Source organism: Nylanderia fulva, unplaced genomic scaffold, assembly GCF_048542155.1.
Source record: "Nylanderia fulva isolate GAGA-0341 unplaced genomic scaffold, ASM4854215v1 Scaffold18, whole genome shotgun sequence".
NCBI classification, from domain to species: Eukaryota; Metazoa; Arthropoda; class Insecta; order Hymenoptera; family Formicidae; genus Nylanderia; species Nylanderia fulva.
This window is the reverse complement of record NW_028190055.1, coordinates 1,167,563-1,185,440: the sequence shown is the minus strand read 5'-3', so window position 1 is coordinate 1,185,440 and position 17,878 is coordinate 1,167,563. Positions and strand designations below refer to the sequence as shown.

At 35.5% G+C, this 17,878-nt stretch overlaps 1 protein-coding gene across 1 annotated transcript in view; it reads left to right on the top strand.

The window, feature by feature from the left end:
- ec (ubiquitin specific peptidase echinus) overlaps positions 1-17,878 on the top strand; it is a 63,655-nt gene that overhangs the window by 19,045 nt on the left and 26,732 nt on the right. The window contains exon 2 of the mRNA XM_029312400.2: positions 219-470. Coding sequence (XP_029168233.2) covers positions 246-470 — 225 coding nt within the window. The 5' untranslated portion in view covers positions 219-245. The remainder of the gene's footprint in view (positions 1-218; positions 471-17,878) is intronic.

Below are 17,878 nucleotides of genomic sequence, written 5' to 3'. Positions count from 1 at the left end.
AATTTTATATACGTAATATCGAAAGTATCGTGTAATGATACGAAACGCTTTATTACTGATAAAAAGATATTATATTTTTATTTTTGCACTTTTTTTTATTGAAGAAACATTAATTTTTTTAAATAAATTATACGACTGTAAATTATAATACCAAAATTTATTTAACTAACAAAAGAAAATATTTTTACGAATGAATATGTTTATTGCAAATTTTTCAGATGGCTCTACTTTGAAATCCGCCGAGTATGACTTCTACAATGGGTTTGCAGCAGCAGGCTGCATCCCAGGATACAGTGGATTTTTCTGGTTATTTACAATCTACACAATGCCATCATGGAAATCAGACGGAAGGACAGGTGCAGGGTTGTCAAAAATCACCACACCGAGAGCACAACAGCAGCTTCACCAGCACGAAGGGCCTCCTGAATGGGCCCGGGCAGAACAATTGTTTTCTCAACAGCGCCGTACAGGTAAGAAAAAATTTCAGTAGAATATTTTTATTTAAATATCGAATATTTCACCAAATTTTAATCCAATATAATTAGTCCTACATTTTTAAAAAATTAAATTGATTTAAAAAAGTGTATATACATGTATGTATATATCTAATATTTCAATTATTGGAATATATATCGTGTATATATGTCTATAATTAATTTTTTTTTATATAAAGTTATTTCGAGTAATCTCTTTCTTTCTCTCGAGTTTATATGTGTTTATCGAAGACGAACCGGCGCCTTGAGCGTATGCAACCCGCTGCCTTAGCTTGTTACTCCAATCTTCTTGGAACAGATAGGCGCGAGCGCATGTCTTACATAAAGTTATATTGGATCAACTACGAATAATTTGATAAATCAAATAGGAGTTGATGAAGCTAGCAATTAGCAATTAAGTAAGATTCAAATATCCTTAGGCAAAAACAAAAAATTAAGATAATATTCAATTATTTTTTATCACAAAGCTTTTAAACCTGACAAAGCAATTGCAAACAATTATCTCGGGTTTGTGAATAATATGAATAATATTATAAATAATATTGAGAAGAATAAAGTTTTTAAATATATATATTTGTACAAATAAGAGACTACGAGAGTCTGCGGTCTTTGACATTCGAGAGATGTCATTTCAATGAGAGGTTCCTGTTCGCTATTTTCTCAAAGACTTTTACGAGTCTCGTCGTTCCATTTATGAGCACAATCCATCGCCAAATCTTTAAACTTGCTGTCTTAAGGGGTCTTCGAGGCAAATATTCATGCTTAAATATTCATGACTGTTAAATGACAGGATACGTGGAATCTTCTTTTTCTAAGCGGATTATCAGATTGCTTTTAAATCCTCCATAAGCACATTAGTTCTTTCGACTTAAACTTCTCGCTTTTTAATAGGGAGTTTCGCAATATAATTACTTTATTCAGTTAAGGACATCGACCACGAGTTTCAGAGCTGAGTTTCAGAGATCAGGTTTGTATCTATATGTGCGTGTGTTTTCGTATCACGCATTAAGAAGCGATCGAGAGAACCGTGTCAAATATGATTTATTGATCGAACGAATTTGAGGAGGCAATTATTTTCCAGAATTACAACGCTCGTATTGTCACGGGCTCGGATAAAAATATTTGCTTTTATATTCATTACATTCATTTATGAGAAAGAGAGAAATACATACTTAATTAGCCTCCTAAACAAACACATAATTCTTTTTATAACTTATTTTCTCACGTAGTACGAGTAGCGATGAGTTGTCGTATAAGATCTTGAAAAACACAAATGCTAATCTAAGAGAACTAACGTTCTGTTAGCGAGGTCCGAGGTCATTCAACATGAGGCACGCGTACCAATACCATACCTTACGTGACACGTGATACAAGTGTTTTAAGTGCAAACTGCGCACGCGGCCAGGGTGTGGTGACTGCTTTGTCTCGTGTTACGAATAGAAAATAAACGCTATCGATACCATCAAGGGGTTCTTCTCGTGACTGTAGTAATAATTTTACATTTACGATCGGGACGGTATTTGCTTTAGCTATTAATTCCGCGATCGTGTAAAAAATATCGTTGTCATATGTAATAATTAATCGCGATATAGACAGATTTGTACGGATACAACCGGAGCGGAATTGTTGATTGAATGACTATAGATGAGCGTGTTTCCGGGTCGCGATTTTCTCCCGCGCGATGTTGATAGATCGTTTAAGCGGCTTGCAAAGTTCCGAAACAGATTAAGGGAAGCTGTACTGCAGGATTATGTGCATCTAGCGTAACCCGGTGGGAGTTTACTGACGGAACGATGATACGGAACTTGTTTTGTCGGATTATCGCGATGCTTGCTGCGCGCATAATGGCCTGCCGAGCGTTTTCGATTTCAGTCAGAGTGTCTGATAATCTAACGGCGTTATCAAGTACGGACTGATAGTTACGGTGAGTAACGCTCGTGATAAAAATGCATATGTATCTGGCGTTCCCATCCTCTGGCGTTGTAGTCGCCAGCACGAATAACGCCATGATAGCACGCAGCCGTAAACGATAACGCCGTGTGAGCGAGTACGTGCGTTCCCGACGTTTGTTTTACGCCATTGTTTATGTTAAACAAGCGTTTCTTGACGAGTATTATTAATCTTTAATAGATAAGTAGATAACCAATGTACAGCGCGTTCCGCAAAAAAATTGCGTGATCATTCAACTTGATCATTCATTTTCAACTCTATTCTTTCACTTGAATTTAATTATATCCTTCCAACACACACACAATTGTCATACTTTAGATTTCGATTGGGTGCATACTTTTCTTTTAACAATGGTAAGATTTCTTGGATCGCTTCCACGCATCGAAGATGTTGAATGTTTTGCACGTTCATAAAAATGCCCGACCAATCGAAGAGTCATCGAGCGATGAAGCATTTCATCGTTCGACGATCACAATCGATGGAACGCGCATAAACTATTGACGACCAAAGGCAAATCACTGGTTACGAATATACCGCGTAACCGAGCATCTCTCGCAACGGGTGTAAGATATCTCCCTAGTATCATGGACTTCTAAGTTCAAGGTTACGCGATGTCGATTTATGCTTCTGTTTCTTGCTGCGAATACAATTTTGCTCAGTTGTTCATTTCTTGCAATAACATGTACAATTTTTAAATGATTATTAGGAAATCTTGTCCATTATTTTTGCATATAAATACAATTTGCAACTAATTACAATTTATTTTCACATTTTCATCGAACTCTCTCCCGGAGATTTTTCTATTTTTAGTCGAGAATTTTTATTGCTCTGTCATTAAGAGATGAGATGTTAAACTCATATATTTAATATCATTTCGGAATGCAACGTTGAAAATTGCAGTAGTGAGCAAAATGATGACAGTTTGTTTGAGAAAGTTGCGAGAATATATTTTTCCTTGTTGTTAAACTGCTGGTGAATGTTGTCTTTTTGTTGCAAAATATAGAGAAAGAATTGATATGAGTGAGTAGTATTGTCTAGCTGTTTAGCTGGATTACCGTATGTAACGGTGTAGTACGATATTTATACAACGCTACTTTGTCAGTGGTTGATATTTTTGCATACTTGATTCGCATTTATTATTATATTTAACTAAAAAGTTTAAGGGATATATTAGAGAAGAAAGCGAGTTTGTCTTATTTAAATTAAACATTTCGTGTTCTGCAAAAAGTTCAGCAACTAACCATGCGTAAATACGATGTATATGTAAAATGAATGATTCACTGAGAGTTAATGCTAACCCTATATATTATATATATATATATATATATATATATATATATATATATACACGTGCAGTAGTAATGGCATATGTAACCTGTTATTATTTTTGTAACACCTGTCATGAGGGGTAGCGACTTGTCGATGCGAGCAAAACTTCCGGAAGCAATTAAGCTATTCATGTATTTAGAGGTATATTCAACTGTGCACGAATTGATTGAATCCCATCTGTCTTAGTAAATGCAGAAATAAATTTCATTGATTTGCAAACATTTTTTTCACACTATTTCTTCGTGTTCGATAAAATTTCAATTTTGATTTATAATTAGTTAAAATATAACAAAACCAAACTAATATAAATCAATTTTTATTTTATTAAATATATTAGTCTAACAATTGTAAACTCATAAAGACGTCTACATTTTTTATCTCATTTATTTTTTTGTGACGATCCATGTGTCATCGTCCTCGCGTTCGTGTTTCTTGCACGCACATCCTATTTAAGGTTCAAGGTTTCTCTCGCGGGCACTCTTACAAAAAGAAACGTAATTTCGATGTTCACCATTGTTGATCGCAAGTAATCACAAAAAAGCGAAATTGCTCGGCACGCACGTTTTTTATCGATTAGCACCTTTGCCGCATTAATTCGGAACGAAGGGCTACGCCACTCACGTTTGTATAAACGTGTTAATTAATTCCTTCGGTTGAATGAGTTTCCCATTCTAATTGGTTCAACACGGCGCCGTAAAAGGGTGGAAAGCGGTCCGCGATCTCGATGTACAACACACTTAATATATTTAACACTGCTCACGCTACAATTGTTCCCATAGTGTTAACACAATGCACTTTTCTCCTCTACTATTTGTCGCCGATTGTATAGCGCTTCTACTTTACGCGCGCGGTTTCCGCATATCCGATGATCCGATTTCTACATTATAATTAGACTCTTTTACAAACTCTTAAGATAGCTAAAGCTACGCACTGTTAAAGTTTTTAGTTATATATTCTCGACTGCCGTACAAAGAACTCTGAGCATGTGAACGGAACGTTGATAATTATAAGAATTATAATATGAATCATTTGTATGATTTGGAGAATTTTAACAATAGGTACTCCTCTTCTCTTCAATATTTTTCTTTTTCTTCTTCCGGCTTTATATGAAATCAAAAGTGGAGACTTCTTTCAATTTAGATAAAGAAAGAAATGTATAGTGCTCGAAACTTGCAGTAATATAATTATTGAAATTATATATAAGCGTGTGAATTAACATACCTATATCATATATTTCTTTAAAAAATTCGTCATTCTACTTTGACATTAGCACGGGCGTCCGCAGGATTTTTTCTAGGGAAGAGGGACCATGATTAAATTTTTTTTTCTTTCTTCTAGTTTTTAAATTAAATTTTTTATTATTTTCATTTTTCTATATTAAATATGCAAATAAATTCCATTAAAAAACGCAATTAATTTTTTTACTGATTTTAAGAGAGGATGAAATCATATATATAGCATGCTTTAAATTGCGCAACGATTGACAAGAAGAATCTGTGAAGAGATAAAAAACGGCGTTGTTTTTTGAGATTAAAAATAAAGCGTATCTCCCAGCTGCCGGCATATGATCGAGATACACCTGACCCCATCTTCTCTCTCGGGATTTACCCTTCGCAGATCGAGGGTATCAGAATATACGCGTGCCGTCCGCGTCGGGACACAGCTGTTTCGTGGCCCACGTGATGCAGATGCACGCCTCGTCGAATGAGAAAGATTCGTCGAAAAGATCAGTTGTGCAATTTAGCAAATCCCAATTATATTTATTAATTTTATCTTTCTTTTATCAATCGTGCGTTCGCGCGCGACTCTTCACGGAATCTTGATCGAGGTTTGGCGAAGCTTGCATCTGCATTTCTTCGCGACAAAAAGAGCAACAAGTTAAACACAATCATGTCAACAAAGCAAGGCGTCGTAGAAGCAGGAGTGCCCTGAAGGTTTCGTGATGTCACAAGTCGCTGGCCCATGAATCCGGGACTCATTTCGGTGACAATGGAAGAAGAAACAGCGTACACATTTAAATCGAGGGCACATACAAGTAGCTCCGACCCTTGAGGGGAAGAAACACACACACACACATACGTGACTAATGGCGGATGGAACCTGCTACGCGATTCTGACAGCAGGTGTCTGGGAAGCGACTTCTCTGACTCATCGCCAGGTGATATCTGCCCTATGCAGGAAGGAACCGGAAGCTCGTCCGCAAAAGACGTACCGCCTCCTTATTCGCTTTCGTTCGCAAAGGAAAGCGAAGCGCACGTTTGCTCATCTCCACCTTTGATTTCGTGATCAAACGACCGTGTCGTTACTTTGCGCATCCTTCGAACGTCATCCGCCTCGCTACGGCTTATTACCTTTATCTTGTCGATGTCGCCGCAGACCGGTCTAATACGCGAGATTACTCGGTGTATTTTATGGTCATTCGATGATTACACGACTCGCTGCTGCAGTCGATGTAAACAGATAGCAAAAGTTAAATCGGTATCGGCGGATATTAATAGATTTATTATGCATATGGAAAGCTCTCGGAGTTGCTATCAAAACAGGTTTGATATTTTTTTTTTTGACTCATCGAAGATAGAAAGATTTAATCGAAGAATTTAATTTAATCTTATTTTTTTTAGAATTATGTGGGTATATATGCGAAACTTACAGAATACGTACAATTAATTCGAAATAATAGTATATATATATATTTATTTCATTAACGCTACATAAATTTCCTTTACCGTTACCAACAATTTGATTCTCGGGATCGTCTTGCATCGGTTTAGCATCTCACAGATACGCTATTGATTATAGATCGCGAGTAAAAACCTATATGCGAGAATCGTAAAGTTATACATGGCTGATCACGTTTGCGCAACGGTCGCTCATTCGAAAAAGAATAACGAGAGGAAGAAATGGGGAAGTGCAGGAGACGTGCATATGGGAAGGGCAACGACGGGGATTAAGACGGAACGGAGTCGACCTAGGAGGAGAACAGAAAAGGGAGCTCCGTGTCTAAGAACCACGTGTGGGAAAAGTCTGCGATGCGAGACTGAGAAACGCGTGCGTTCGATCGTAAGTTCGCACGTGCATTTGTGTGTTGCCGTACTCTCATATACACACATACACACACGACCGCCTACGCACAACTTTTCTTTTCGCTCGGTCCGTGACACATCGTCATGTTTGTCAGATAATATATGGAAATTGGCGTGTAAATGCAGGGAAAGGCGAATAAATTAGTTGTTGACTTTTTTTTTAATTGCCGCGATATTAATTACATTCTTTTTTTTTTCAATAGTCGTCTAAAAATAAGAATGTTGAAAAATAAGTGTCTAAGTTCTAATAGAGTATTTATAGGGGAGAATCGTATATCAGTTTACTCTTCAATTCTATTTTCAATGATTTTTATTACAATTTCTAATTTTTCCAATTTTTTTTTCACAACATATATACGGATAATATTTTATGACTCTCAATTAGTTGATTAGATATACCTGTCTTAGGTATACCATCTTAGTCATAACTCACGCACGGCCTACTGTGTTAATTTCAACTGTCTTGGCAAGCCCTATCTAAGTTCCTATCTTTTTACTCGAGCGATTTCTTTAATGTGGATCAGCCTGTGAAATCTAACGCCTTTGACGCTTCGACGGACTCTGGAAACACTCGTCCGTTAATGTGTCTGTAATATAGTCTAGGTTTTAGTGGACCAGAACCGTCTCGCTCATCTCAAGTTCTGGGAACTGAATCTCGTCTTTATAGATGTTGCAGCGTTCGCAAGTTTTACCCAACACTAGTGATAAACCCTTCATGCGTGTTAGACACTTTATCTAATAAGTGGAAATTATCTCTAAAATGTAAAAGCTCGCTAACAGTGTAAGCATATTTTTTATTTATTCTACCGGAATTAGTTCAAAATTTCGATTGTTTCTTTTGTGGAAAATTATATGACTTTAACATTAGGAGAAAACATCCGGTCCCGTTTATATTTTTGATATAAATTTAATTCATGATTTTCGTGACGGAAATGGCGCGTTTCAACTTTTTTAGTGTCCCGTTAGGGATGTCGACAGACGTAAACCACGACGTTTACCAACACGATTCGTTTCTTCGCGACCCAGTTCTATTCTCGAACGTCATTGAGATCATAATCGGCTTGTTCGTATAATAAATGACATGGCAGAATATATGTCGGGATCATGACACATAATAGTCACTTGAAAGAATCTCGTTTAATGCGTTACGCGATTTATATAAATCTCGAGAAATTCACTCTAGCGTAAAATGTTGCCCCTTTACCTCTTGCGCTGTCGGTGACATCATCGTCTATCTACTCCTACACCGTCTCGATCCCCGTGAGTGGTCATCCAAAAGAAATCCCGATATTACGTGACGTGACTCACGTTTCGACATTCTGTATCCTTAAAAAGGCTTTCGTTATCATTGACAGATCGGAAGTCCGTCTTAATGAAATATTACACGCTGGAAATATAAACGGTATTTTTTACGGTGAAAAAAATGTTTGCTTGCAAGGAAAATTATATTATCGCTATTTTCCGATAGTAAACGTGGCGACGTGTCCTGTGCGGCAGTTAACGCGCCTTATGAGGGATTTTAACGCTAAACGGGAGCATTTGTGGGCGCGGTCGCGTATTAGAGTGAAGTAGCGAGTCGCAGAAGCCAGGAGAAAAAGGGAAGGAAAAGAGCAGGAGTGCAATCGGTGGTTAACAGCCGCTGATAGGTTACCCGTTCTTGCGGTTCTTCTAGCTGCGCTACCACTTCGATGCATTCCAGTGTTCGATAGCGAGGCACGCAAATGGAAGATATTTCCTTCTATTTTCTATTGATCGTTATTTTCCCTCCGCTTCTTTTTACTAGCTGAGAACGATTAAGCAATTTTCTCGGCTGCAATTTCCTTACATTGGACATATTTTGCGCGCTATTATTCTTCCCGATTTTTATCCGTAATCGATATTACGAGTTTTCCAATTATACTACGTGATATAAGCATCAGTAATTGCATTCCATGCTATGTTCGCTATTATATAATAGATAATTTTTATATCAATAAACTGCTTTTTGAATATTGTACGAAAGGATCTATATTGTAGAAGAATTATATTTATTTTAACGAATATTATAATAAGATAATATGAAATAAAAAATGAGAATTATTTGATTCACGCTACGCGCGCGGAAACTAAATGCTTGCATTGGGAAGAAGATAGTTGTTAAAACTAAAGCCTTCAAAAAACGTCGAGAATGCTGCAGGAAATTAGCGATGTCTCTTTGATGTTTTCCTGCCGCGGAACGCAATGTATTAATGATTTGAAAAGCTTTTCTTATTCCGACCTTGTGTCGGCGGATAATTTACAATTATAGGATAAGGAGGAATGAGCCGGTTTTCCAAGAAATCTTATTTGTCATCTGGACGCTGTTTGTATAATTGTAAAATATGCTGCAGTTAATTTGCGCTTCTAAACTTCTTCGTTCTAACTAAATTGAATGTTCGGACTTCCCTTATTTGCTTCTTCTTCTACCTTTGTTTTTGAACGATTTTTAAAAAGCAGTAAAGATTAGAACGTCGTAGTCCAAATACAATTGACACATTTAGTTTAAGCCATTCTTTAGATTTCTTTGTATGCTAAAACAAGATTTGTTTTCTTCTTTTTTTTTTAATTTACAAGTCTCGTATAATTATGAAATTAATCTAAATCGAATATCCCGTAACCAAATTTTTCTTATCATTAATAAACACGTATTCTTTTCTCAGAAACATTATCCACTTATACAATAAAATTGTAATGATCTCTTTCAATACGTAATATCTATCTTTATATCAATTGTCATGTGTGCTATATAATTATTGAACTGTTCGAGTTGAGAGCTTGAATAAGTTCTCATGAGGTTTTTCGTTGATGCATTTATTTGAAAATGAATACGCTGTACCACAGCACATAAACTCCTTTACACGAAGGAGATTCGCATTAAAGCGAAGAAAAGGAAGTAGCCAACGCACGGTAGCAAATACGGGGGCGAGTTTTGTTCTTACAATTAGTCTACTCGAAGGAGGACGGTACATGGGCGGGTAAACATGCGTTCGTACGAGACAGTCTCGTGGGAATCCTCATGCTGAGAATCGTTAGTACTTGAATTAACGGCGGACAGGTAATCATCGTTGTAATTTTGTTGCTCTCACGAGTCGACGCAACGCAACGCGCCGCCGTTTCGCTATTACTGATGATTTGGTAAGGTAATGTAACGCGATAATGCGTACTATGATAATCTCGTCGCTAACAAGGGTTGCGCTAAATCATTATTCTCGCTACGGATGCGTTATCGGTAACAGCAATCGGTGAGATGTCTAAAGCTTTAATTGTCGCGCAAAAAAAATATTGCAATGTATAAAAGTGGTCAGAGCCGCAAGATCTCGCGCGCGGTTCAATGCTTTTGAATAAAATTGTTTTATCAAGACAGAAGCACTCTCTTTCTCGTTTACTAATTGAATAATTTTTTTTTTTCGTTGCGAGAATATATATTAGAATATACATTATTAAGATTTTTTGTAACAATGGAGATTACGATCGAAAATTTGACTACAAGTTTTACGCCGTGTACTTGATTTTTGAAGATACATTTTGATACGCTACATAGTAATTCACGAGAAACACATTGTTATCCATTGATCAATCTCAGGAATAAAGTTAGTATCGTGGACACGGTAGTTGCCTCGCGTGGGAGTTATCGTCTCAAAGAAGTCTGGAGTCCCTGAGTCTATCCTTAAAAGCTAGTTTTTCTTTGATTCAACAATGATTCACTGCAGTAATATAATTTCTGATTTTCTATTTTGTACTCTTCCCGATCTTAAATTAAATTTAATGAGAAATTGAAAATTAAAATAATTTCTTTAATGTATCTCTGTTATTAATGTAACTTTGATAATAGTGATGAGACATGTTACTTTGTGTAAAAAACTCACTATAATAATTGTGACAGAATAACAGACTAGATAAGTTTTCTTAAATTTAGATGATGCTATCTGCTCGTAGAAAATTTACACTTTTTGATTAAAGAAAAGATGGGTAATAGGAGAGCTTGTAAATGAGATAACCTTGCTCTTAATTGAGGCTAGAAGGGAGATTTTCTTTTGTAGTAAGATAACTGAGGGAAATATAAAAGCGAGATCGTACGAAGGAAGAGGCCGCGAATTAAAGTGGAAAACAAGGGAGGCGCCTCACAAACTTTTCATGTTAAATAATTCATTTGTAAAGTGGAAAATATTCATCAATTTTATAAGAAATTAAATTTCACATTGATTTATTATTTAGGATTATTTATTATTTTTTAAATAAATTTTTTACACGTTTTATAATAAACAAATTATGCGTTATTAATCGAAAAAAATAACAATTATTCAGTAAGATTTAGAACAACTAAAATATCGACACACGTATACAATCTTTTTATAAGGAAGTGGTATAACTAAATGATACGAAGAAGAGTGCATTGCGCGAAACGAAAAAGAAAATAGAATTACGCATACAAATATAGCGAGAGAGGGAAAGAGTATTATGATTCCACGAGAGCATATCACACTTTATACTGTTTAGCATCAGGCCCAGTCGGAGTACACATATGCCAGGGAGCCCGATATTATTAAAGCACACTTGAGACGCCTGGTCCCACGTGGTTCAACCACCGTGACCACGTGGTAGGCAATGGTATAGTAAAATGCTTAAGAGATAGGAAAGATGGTGGTTGAATGGGAGACTAAGTCGAAAGGGGAAACGGGCAGGAGAGTGTGGAGGTCAGGTTGAACCGGAAGCCGCCACCGGAACAGCTTCTGCTTTGTAGGTTCACATGGTCGACGCTCACCCGCAGAGGTCATGATAATTTTCTCGTGTCAGTGCAAGTATGTTCGCATCAGATAAAAAAGGCGTTTCGCATCGATGCCTATTGTTTCTTCCATTCGTTCCTTCGGGTGCCAAATTCGCTCTCGTAACGTTCGATTCGCCTTCATAGTTTTTTTATAGATTCTAATATCGGATACATATATTCTAATTTATTTCTAATTAAGATGTATTCTTTTAGTGTTTTCAATAAGTATTGACGTTTTGAGATATTTCAATTGTTTTTATTCTGCAAAAAATAATAAATTAGTTACTCGTGACATTTTAATATATAATATACACCTTTAACAGATTATTTTTCAAAGATGACATTTACTATGTCTTAAAAATTATCATTTAAAATGCTTAATTATAAATAAAATGAAGAAAATTTAGAAGAGAAAGATAAAATTCATACTAAAAATAAAATCTTCAGTATTACTTAGCATATACGAATGAATCTTTCTCACGATTCATCGATCAAAGGATCGTACGGTCGAGTAGCTGTATGAATATGTAAGAGATAGCAATGTATGAATATGTGTAAATGAGCACCAAAAGCGATGTCTGCATTACGACATTACGTATACATTACAACTCAGAACTTTAATTCATGACAGAAATTGATCGTGAAATAAATTGGATATGAGTAATTATGTTGATTGCAAAGCGTGACAAATAACATGGAGTATTTGACTTTTGTGTGTTATAATACATAAAAAAATTCTGTTTTTTTATGATATTGAATGATTTTTTTGTGATATATTAAATTATCGTTTTAAATAGCACGTATTATACATTGTGTTATTATTGATCAAATTTACTGATAATAGCATATTATAAATGATTTAATTAGATTAATTTAATTTTATAAGTGATATATAAAAAATTTGCTATAAATAGCACACTTAATTAGTTTAGTAGTATTTTGTCTTTACATAATTTTTATTCTTGTTGGTTAATTTATAAGAGGAAGAATCCGATAGGCAAGTGAAATATGTTCAATTCAATTTTATTCTGACAATTAAATACGATATATCGTGAAAGAACAAACTGTAAATTTTGAAAATAATAATAATCTGTAGAAAATTGTTATGGCGAATGGATATATACGTATTTGCTACTGCTATCGTAAAATTAATTTAGATAGAAGGCCATTTTGAAACATTTTTAAATAATGTATATGTACAAAAAATATATTGCAAAGAAATATTTTGGTACAAATAAAATTCAATATATATTTTCACACATTTATCAGAATACATATTTGAAACGCTTATTTTTCGGTCGATTTTCGAAGACATTAAATTAATAGCCTGTCTGCTATTAAAGTAGGTTGATTAATTAATGTAATAGTAGGTTTCTCATTGAAACTTTCGACTACGTGTTTTTTTAAATATGTAAAGTAGACTTGAATGAGAACAGTCGTTTCTTTCTCTCTCGATGGAGCTGTTTAGCTGTTTAGCGAATGTTGATTTAAATGCTCTATGGCATGCCAACAGGTGTACTTTTTTGAGGGTTTTGTAGCTGATGCCAGCAGATATCTTTTGTATTAATAAGTAGTTGATGCTGACAAGCATATTCTATATCAAGTAGGCATATTTTAATCTATACTAAATATAGTTGCTTGTTCGAAAAAATAAATCTATTCGTCGTGAAATGCAAAGATCTTGCATATTATCTTGCAACGAAAATAAACTAATTAATCTCATTAAATGGCAGAAATTTATCTCTTAATAATAACATAAATCATATCAATATAAATAAATATATACATTAAAAAAAGTTAAGGTATTATTATTATAAATAATTATATAACGCGAATATATGTGAGACAAAAAATTATTTATTTACACATAGTCAAATTTCATTATTATTTATAAATTATGTTTCTATTGTGTAGATTGCTTCAATATTTTGTGTAACTTTCTTATTGTTTTGGCGATAATTCTCTTCGGATTCAATAACAATAGCTTGACGTGGCCTCATTATTATCATTGATCGATTTATGCGTAATGCAATATTGATTAGTAAATATCAGTGATAGAGTATACTTCCAGGTATATACAGCCATATTTCATACGTGTAAACAATGCATAATAACCGTAAATTATTGCAGTTCGGATATAATTAGTTTGCCGTTCGTAAATCATGCAGTTCAGATAAAACTTGCCGTTACTTAATCTCCCTGTTTTCCGATAACAAACAAATACGATAAAATCACGTTGAATTTGTTTTTCTCTTGTTGTAATAAAAATGCTACAAATTAAGCGAACGCATTATACTATAATTTTGACATTAGTCACAGATTTTTTAGTAATCTTTTCATTAAAGGGAATATTGAATTGCTTTTATTGAAAGAGATCAGCATATGCAGCAGTGTGATAGGCTCGTTTAAAAATACCAATAACATTCTAAATTTCCAAGCATAAGAGTTTATGCACCACAACATATAGACATAATTTTTCGATAAAAACAATCTCCCGCGATACGTGATTCGATGTCGAGACGCGCACGTGCTCTCGCGCGCTCGTATACGTGCATGAGTAATATTGAGGTACCAGCTGGAGTATAGTACTACGATCACGTATTCCGTGATTCAAAATGGCGATGGCGGGTCAACATCCTCCCGCCTTGGAGAACGCGGGTCCTCGGAAAGGCGCGCTCGCAGACATCGTACGGTGGCGCCGCCGAGCAGATCTTTTTCACGGAAACTGGTTTGCGGATGCTGTGACCGTGGACCACTCTCCCTCACGATTCGTTTGACCTCGGTCCGCGTCTACGGAAGAACAAAGAACCGCTCACTCGTACTACTCGGGAGAACTCTTTCGAATATACGTAGTGTCCTAAATCTTATGCAAATGATGGAGAATCATGCTTTCAGCTTGAGATTGTTTTATGATCGTTTAGAATTTAGAAAAGCAAATTTTTAAATAATATAGTTTGTCACGGATAAATATCATGTCGAAAATGTAAATCGGTTAATATTTGCTTATAAGAACAGGAATGATTATAATATAAAAGAGCTGAGCATTGAGTTTCTTGATTTGGCAAAATACATTTACTGGGAAGGGGAATATTTTTGTAAAAAGATAATTTGTTTAGTGAAGTGTGGGAGATATTAATGCTGAGAGTAAATGGGCCCCCCTAATGATAATGGAGGGAAGATGGTCATCGTGCGCAGCATGGCCGCCTCCAACAGATCATCTTCCCTCCACGATCGGTCGGCGTTGAAATCACCCTTAGTAAGTTCGCGGGAACCGTGCATCCAATGGGAATCTTTCCCGCGCTGCTCCTTTGTCCTTGGGCATCTTTTTTTCCGAAAAGCAGAAGTGGTGGTAAAGATCATCCCGATGGAATTACGACGATGTTTGTTGCCTCTTGCAGTTTTTGCTTACTACGATGCGCAATAATGTTCCTTGCTATATAGAGACATGTGAGAGTAATTGAAGAAAAAAAATATTTCTAACAATACGTATTTGTTTTTTTCATTTTTTGTACATTGCTTTATTTGATTTTACAATAGTATTTTCGATAACATCGATCTCCTTTCGATCGATACCAAGCACGAGTAAACTTGCGATCTGACGAACAATGAATACGAACAATTGTACAATAGGGTATCTGATTCTTACTATGAAAGAGGAGAACCCAGAGTCCGATGACGCACGCTCAAGTTAAACTTATTTCATGATAATATCAGACTTTTGTTTAAATAATTTAGAACGAAACTCTGAGTATTGTGAATAATGATAGATAATGTTTGATAACCGTGTTTATATAGGTGTTTTATATATTTTGCAAATTTGCTTCTGTTTATATATTCTACATTTTTTTATTTTCCATTTAATTATTTTATATATGTACCAGGAAAAGGACTCTTATATAATGAAAAGTGATGATAATTATTTCTGTTTAAAAGAGGATAACGATTCTAGTTTGATAATTTGTTCACTTTTTGTCGAAGAAATCGTCTATATATGGCATCTCGTAGAAGATACAGCTTCAATATTTCTTTTGAGAATGAAATTATTTTTTCAAGAAATAATATAATTGCATACCATTTAAAATATTAAGTTTTAACCAAAAAAATACTTTCGATTTTTTATATTTTGACTTAATCGATCAATAAACACGTTTGTTTGTTGTCTCATGTCGAATCGTATGTTATCCATTTAAATCGCTATTTCTGGACCACCTATGCAACGTGTTTCAAATTGTAAACATGGAAGTGCCCGGGACAATTTGGCGAAGCGCATCGTCGTCGACGATGCAATACTTTTACTCCAGTTTGAATCATGAAACCGGTTTTCTCTCTCGTAACAGGCCACGTTGGCCTTCTTTACTACTACGTACATACAACTCCACTCCATCGTATGATCTCTTCTTGCCTCTCGGAAAACCGGTTCTCTGCCGTTCCTCCTCTCGCATATTATTATCTTTCCTTCCCTCTTTTTCTCCCTCCTTTGGGCTTCTTTCTCTTCTACCCTTTCCACGTCTTTTTCTCCATTTTTCTTTTTTCAAGTAGTATGGCCTCCTGCAGGCTGCGAAAACAACGGCTTTTTTCTTCTCTCTGAAGACTCGCGATGCGATTGTGGTTCCTCTCGCACGTGGTTAAATGCGTGTCAGCTATATTAACCCATCCAAGCAATACGTTAAGCTCGTCCTCTTTACACCATTTCGATGTAACTCTTTACTCATTTCTCCGCTTTTCGTTTTTTATATTATATATTCTATACATTTCTTTATATTATGGAAATATGCAGCTACATTTTTTTGTAAGGCTGAAAAATAATTATAAAATGGATCGCATGTAATTGAACCGGTATGTGAGAACCGGTTAACACTTTAAATACATCCCATGCTTTTTATATCTTTATAAGAATGCGGCAGAATAATTTCGCGAAAGCACTAATTTAATAGAAAATCTATGTCACATTAATATACAATGAATTCTCGTTGCATGATCGTGATTGACTCTGGCGAATGTTAGAGAGCGGATATATGTACGTTCACCGGGGATTCCGCGTGAACCGCGCGCTCACGTTACGGTTGTGCATTGCAAAACCATTTTTGCGCAAGTTCCGCTCTTTCACGCGTTCGATTCACACATTTTCTCGATATCGCCGGCATTAAATCATACGATGATTTCGCTTTAATCCCGACGCCACGTGCGTGTACGAGTATGCGTGGCGTTGATGACGCCTCGTGGCGTGGACCATCTCGCCATCATAACAGCGTAGAGAAAACCAGTTTTGCCTGCCTTCCCGCTCTTTCTCTCCGCCATCTCTTCGTGGCATTTTGTTTCCTTTTTTCTTCCATCATCGGCGTCGTCTTCTTCTTCTTCTCAAAGTGGTGAACGGCGCACGTGCGAGTAGCTTTGGAAAGTGGAGACTATAATACCAAGTACGAAAGAAGGGATAAACAATGGCGGGTTTCATGAAAGTTCTCGACAGGACAAAATTGTATCAAATTTTTTTGAAAATCTATTAATCTCTTATATGTATAGGAAAATAAATCAGGGTGCAACTTTTTCCTGCAATTTATGAGTGATTTATGTAGCGAGAGTTTTTTTTTCTCTACTTTAGGTATTTATATTTGCAAATCGATTCACATTTTGCGGTTGAATTCAATCTCCCTAATCTAGTCTCTTAGATTTAGATTTGCAATCAGGGCGTTTGATAGAAATGCTCGGTAAATATTTGTCGGCTTGATGATAATCAAGAAATTTGTCATTTTTCCCATATAATGATAATTATGTTGACTACCTTAGGCTCGACGTCGAGAGGAATTCGCCTATCAAATCTTGTAGGAAGCGACACAGCTGCAGGTGCACGCATGTGCAGTGATTGCACTTTCGTCTCACCTCCGTACAATTTGATATCGATATATTTATGTAATCCTCATTACCTTTCTCTTATTTCTGTTCACAGTAGTTGCAGCACGTGCGCATTTTTTTATGATGTAGTAAAATATCATTAATACACGTGACTTGCGAACTGTCAGAGTATCTTCTTAATCGTAACATGTTCAGAGTTGTTACGCGTTCGTTTAATTCTTAAATTTTTAATATAGATATTTTTAACTGAAATTATATTTATAAGAAGATCATAAGAAAATATTATGAGAAGGCTGCTATAAGAAAATTATTTTTAAACAATGAACTGAGTGAAAATTGTATTACGAATAAGAAATGAAAGAATTCTGGAATAAACGAAATGTTTCTTG